General features: G+C 33.6%; 1 protein-coding gene across 1 annotated transcript; it reads right to left on the reverse strand.

Moving 5' to 3' along the window:
• Positions 1-1,122: 1,122 nt before the first annotated feature.
• Positions 1,123-5,117, reverse strand: LOC127834745 (5-hydroxytryptamine receptor 1B-like). The gene is made up of 2 exons (XM_052360779.1): positions 4,803-5,117; positions 1,123-4,650 (listed from the first exon to the last, which is right to left on the reverse strand). The coding sequence occupies exon 2, from the start codon at positions 4,585-4,587 to the stop codon at positions 3,484-3,486; it is 1,104 nt and encodes a 367-aa protein (XP_052216739.1). The 5' UTR covers positions 4,588-4,650; positions 4,803-5,117; the 3' UTR covers positions 1,123-3,483.
• Positions 5,118-5,564: the final 447 nt, after the last annotated feature.

Raw genomic sequence — 5,564 nt, forward strand, 5'->3', positions numbered from 1 at the left:
GAGTAAATAAACAAATTAGTATACGAGACTTACCTTTTATTTTATTTAGCCCATCATTTGCGCATTTTTGATTGCGATCGTGAAGAAAAAAATAATAGCTGAAAACACTTAACTCAAATGACGTCATAGGTGCAGCTTTCATATTAACAGGGCGATTGATAATTTAGCAGAACACATTCTGCGGTTTGTGTCTGTTTATTTTATAGATTCTTCGTATAGGATGCAACATATTTATAACCGGGTGATTAAATTAACGGTGTCATACTATTGTTTCACACAAGGTATAAAACATATATTAGCATCAAAGTATTGGTGGTATGAAGACTATACGCAAGCGATTTCATGAAACAAAGCTACAACAAATCCATATAATTTCTTACAAACTGATTTTAATAAACAAGGCTATTGTCAAGCAATATGGTCCCCTACCGGCTTCACCATTGTCAGAAATTCCACCATTTTCAGAATATTTTTTTTGTTGCCATAGCAACCACAATTTTTGACGTAGAAACAAAATAAAATGACGTGCATAATGTCCATATTGCCATCTATCGATGTTGCATGTTTCATTAAAAAATATTAAGAACTTTTAAAGTTATCGCAGGATCCAGAAAAGTGTGACAGACAGACTCACAGACAGACTCACAGACAGACTCACAGACAGACTCACAGACAGACGCACAGAGCGCAAACCATAAGTCACCTCCGGTGAAACCGGTAGGGGACAATTAAATTGTAAACACAATTAAACATCGAAATAAAATTGCTCACAGGTAGAGTATCAACATGTTTGTAAACCATAAAATTAAAACAATTGCTTAAAGAAAAAAAACAACAGGAAATAAACGATTTAAAATGGGAAGTATATATTTTCCGCTAATTCTGACGATATCGTCTTGTGAGGACAATATCGGTACGTCGTCGATTGTTAAAAAGCGTAAAGGGTCGAGACCAGATGCAGCGTTGTTTGGCGATTTTAGAAATGGCATCACGTTCAGCTTCGTTCTGGAACGCTGCGAGTCACGTGATTTTGCGCTTTATTAACATTGGCTTATTGGGAAAAGGGTTAACAATTATTATTTATTTACTTTTTGTGTGTATAATTTTATTTTCTCCTTAAGATATTACAGACATACAAACAAGCATAGAATATAGATAGTATTTTAATAAAAGGTATGTGATGGGTACATACACTAAGTTATTCTTTCCGTAAAATACTACATACATACATGCACTCATTTTATTTACAGAGTATGTTAAATACAGGTACATTCCTAGGATTATAAACATACATTCATATAAATTGTATAGTGTTTAATGTTTCAAGAAATGTGCACATTCATATTAGTAAGCTTTCGTTGTTAGTATGTATGCCTTTTATCTGTAATATATTACACTTTCGAACGGTTATTAAATGCTGCATTGCATTGTGTAAAATACATTAATAATGCAGGCTCTAAAAAACTGGGTGTTAAACAATATTATATAGTATCTATATAAAATGTTATGATAAGTCATGTTGTCATGGCAGATGTCTACAAATATCAAGGGACCATTCTCTTAATTCATCAACTGTATTAATTGTGGTTGTATATATTTCTAAATTGTGCTTCATACTATTAACAGATCCAAAAGATTAAAAGAGTGTTTGTTAGTTTTTTCTTCCTCAATAAAAAATATATCGTTTAATTTCTAGACACAACATGTTTAAATCATTCACTTTTGGGGAAGTGATTACAAGAATAAGATAACTTGGTTTTCTTCTACGAAAATTCTCAACAACACATTTAAGAAATTTCCTGGGGAAATAAACAGTACTAGAACAAGGGCATCATATTTTCTACTTCATTATTACAAAAAAATACCTATATTATTAGCATCAGTTTTCATTTTTAACATAAGATATTTTGTTCCTAAGATTCTGTGGACTAGTCTGCACTGGAACCACCTAATATATGTATTTTTAGATAAATTGAACACGTATTCATGTACGGTTTTTCCAGTCAATATTAAACAATTCTGAATTCCATTTTGTTTAACAAACTGGTATGTTATTGTTTTGGATTAGTATTTTATAAAAAGCTATTTTTAAATAAATATTGGCTCTTGAGTTTTTCGTCAAAATGTGCAATGTCTTCACAATTTTCAATATATAAACTTATTATGTTGATTGATCTTTTGTGTAATTGGACATTAACGTTTGTTCCGACATGTTCATCTTTTATTTTACGATTTTACTTAACGACTTTCCAGGAATATGGCACAAGGCACTAACTTTGCGAACGGTTGTGAATTTGTCATGCATGAATAATCCATTGTCATCAGTCAATATTGAAGGGGATTTGTGGCAGTTTGTTGGCCATGTTATAACTACTACACTAACTGGTTCTTGTGGTGTACTCCTCCACGATAAAATCGTGGCTAGTTACCTCATTAGTAGACTTATAATGATAACCGGTTAAACTACTGGAGAAAAGTATGCATTTGATTCATATCAATATCGTCACAATATTTATTTCGACTTGAGAAGCGTTTTAACAAATTGCACTTAAATTCATAACACACAATTATCATTGTTTTTATGATTTTTCAAATGAGCAAATTGAAAAATGTAATCCTAAATGCTCTTCCGAATTTTGATGTTAACGCGACGGTAAAAATGTGTACTTTTAATTAAACAGTGCAAATGTATTGTGTGATGATCATTTGTCTTTTTAAGCGCACGAAAACTATGCCGTACACATTACATCGTTTGCATGGGAAGCGTGTGTGTATTTATTTTGTATAAAACTTCGAAGCGCTGAGAACATTGGGATCTTTTAATTTCATTTGAAAGTTTCGTGATGCACTTTTACACAATTATTTCGCAACTGATTTAGAATTTACATTTCCTTAAAATTAATTTCAAATCAAACACGCTAAATCGTTATCGGTGTGGTATTTTAGTCATTAACGAACCAGCTATTGTACTGAATGATGGATACACTGGAAATGCAGACAAAACATTTGTGTTTATTTTAAAGTTAATGAGATCCTTCCACGCCCGGGGCTGCATTATGTGAGGACCCGAATCCCGACAAAACTACATGTATATTTAATCGATTAAAATGCTCGATAAGGCGTGCACGTCTATAAAGTAAATAAAACACAGTCGAATTTTCACAAATATTGATGGGCGTTTATTTTGCAGGCATCACGGCGGCGAGGCGCAGCGCCTCGCAAAAATGGCATGGGCAAAACTTTATTTTTGCGTTATGATACACTGGTAAGCAGGATGTATTTAGAAAATTTTAGACATGAGATATAATTTAGACCGTTTTGCAATGTGTTGATATTTTACGTTTAAATTCACAATACGCATTCAAATTAAATATAACACAGTGTATTTGAACGTATGTATATGACATATTATCGATAAACATGTAGGGATACATAGTATTTTACATAAATAGATTTAGATTTCAAAATACGTATTATAAACCTTTATTTTCTTCGTAAACTTGGTAAGAAACGGCAAGTTATGATCTTTTTAATGAACTCCCGAAATTCCGAGTTGTAGTATCCTATTAGATACGGGTTCATGGTGGAATTCAAAGCATACGATCTGTATAAAACCAAAGCCCACATTGGCAGCACTTTATGTATTGTACCTATTATTGACACGACGAAGTAAGGGATAAAACTCAAGACGGATGCCAATGTAAGAATAAATGCCATCTGCGTCAGCCGTCGTTCAATTGTCGCGCTCCAGTGAAGAGATTTGCTGACAGTAATAGTATTCTGTCGAATTGTTGAAGTTTTATTCCTAACAACAACGGTATTTTCATTTGGACTTTGTTCTACGGCATTGACCGAAATTTCCGAAACATCAGTTGGTTGGCTATCGTCCGGTGCAGCATTATTTCGAGTTGAGCGACGACGTTGGCCAACAGAAGAAACCTTACGTATGATTAACGTATACAGAGTTAGCATTAATATCATAATTATGAGGACCAATATGAAGTCAAAAATATTAAAAGCCTTGGCAATTTTTGCGCGACGCTTTTCACTTGTTGTCTTACAGCGGTTTCCTTTGAGGGTAACATTCTCGGCTACAGTAAAGTCGATGGGCACAACATCGAAAAAGACAAGTTCTCGTATTGAAAACAGGATTGAAAGTCCTGTGGTACAAACGATGTTACACATCACTGTTTTCCTTCTTGCAAATAATGACTTCCATTTTGATGTGAAACATATACTTAAGTACCGATCCAGGGCTAAGACGAAGAGTAAAAACATAGAATTCATAACAAACACGTGGTTCAGGAAGCCATGAAATTTGCACGCCGCAATATTTGTGTACGTCATCGAATGAAGGAACCAAGCTATAGATGAAAGCAGTACTATAGAGCAAATCAAATCGTTTCCAGACAGTGCAGTTAGCACTAAAGTTGCAGCTGATTTATCTTTCCTTGAAGCGTAGAATAGCAAGGCGACGAAATTACCGATGATTCCAGCAGAGCAAACAATTGACATAAACACGATGATTGGTATATTTTCAACGGTATTTGAATCGTTTTTCTCTTGAACTAGTTTTTCATAATCCATTTTAGGTCTTTGCTGACAATTTTTCGAATACAACGATATAAAACAATCGTTACAAATGTTGAACTGAAAATAAATTTGAAAAACGTTAGTCGAACACATACGAATTAAACATAAGTCGAAAACTCACAGTAACAAAAACAAGTTTTTCTGACTCGAAAAGAATCCAAATAAAAAATTAAAATATTTATCTAGTTAACATATACACGCATACGTACATATGTTCAATGTCCGTCTACCATCACAGCTACTCTCGAAATAACAAGACTAACTATTGTAATTATATAAATAACACTTTCAGTAGCAAGTAAACACCAAAACCATCATTTATAATTTTAAACTTCCGTGAAATAATTTGCTTGACCAATCACATATTTCCCACAATCGAAGATGTTCCATAAGTATTCTTTCTTAGTAATTCTGCTCTACTTTTATCAAAATCTTATAAATTCAGGATGTTTTTCACCGTCATATCCGCTTTTGTAGATGATGACACTCCCATGTTGAGCCCATACGGATATGCATACTCGGCTTTAAATTTATTTATTGTAAACTGACTGGCAAACAAACAAGAGATATAAATAAATCCTGTTTTAAAAATATCGATAACTCTTCCTTCATATGTGCCCGTCGTCAGAATATATCAAGTCAATAAAAGAACACGTTCTGATTATATGTGTTTAATTATTTGTGTTTTCAGTACAAATCTTTGCCACGCCTACTAACGAAATCAATCTCCACACATAGTTGTCGTTCTTGCGCTCACATACAATCTTTGCCATCACAAGAACAGCCTACCAGGGGACCGTTTCTTAAAACTACGTACGTTAAAAAATCATGCGTAAGTGCAAAACGTTCAGTTAGTAGCGTTTCTTTAAACTTCGTAAAGTTACGTTTACCGCATTTTTGCACGTAAAGTTACGTGTGCTCAAAGGCTCACGTAACGCAGTAATTTAGCGTACATATGGCGGCGTATGCAC

This window comes from Dreissena polymorpha, chromosome 6 (genome assembly GCF_020536995.1).
Source record: "Dreissena polymorpha isolate Duluth1 chromosome 6, UMN_Dpol_1.0, whole genome shotgun sequence".
NCBI classification, from domain to species: Eukaryota; Metazoa; Mollusca; class Bivalvia; order Myida; family Dreissenidae; genus Dreissena; species Dreissena polymorpha.

Bases quoted from the DNA above. Each gene is read 5' to 3' on its own strand.
- LOC127834745 (XM_052360779.1), bottom strand. From the start codon at position 4,587: ATGGATTATGAAAAACTAGTTCAAGAGAAAAACGATTCAAATACCGTT.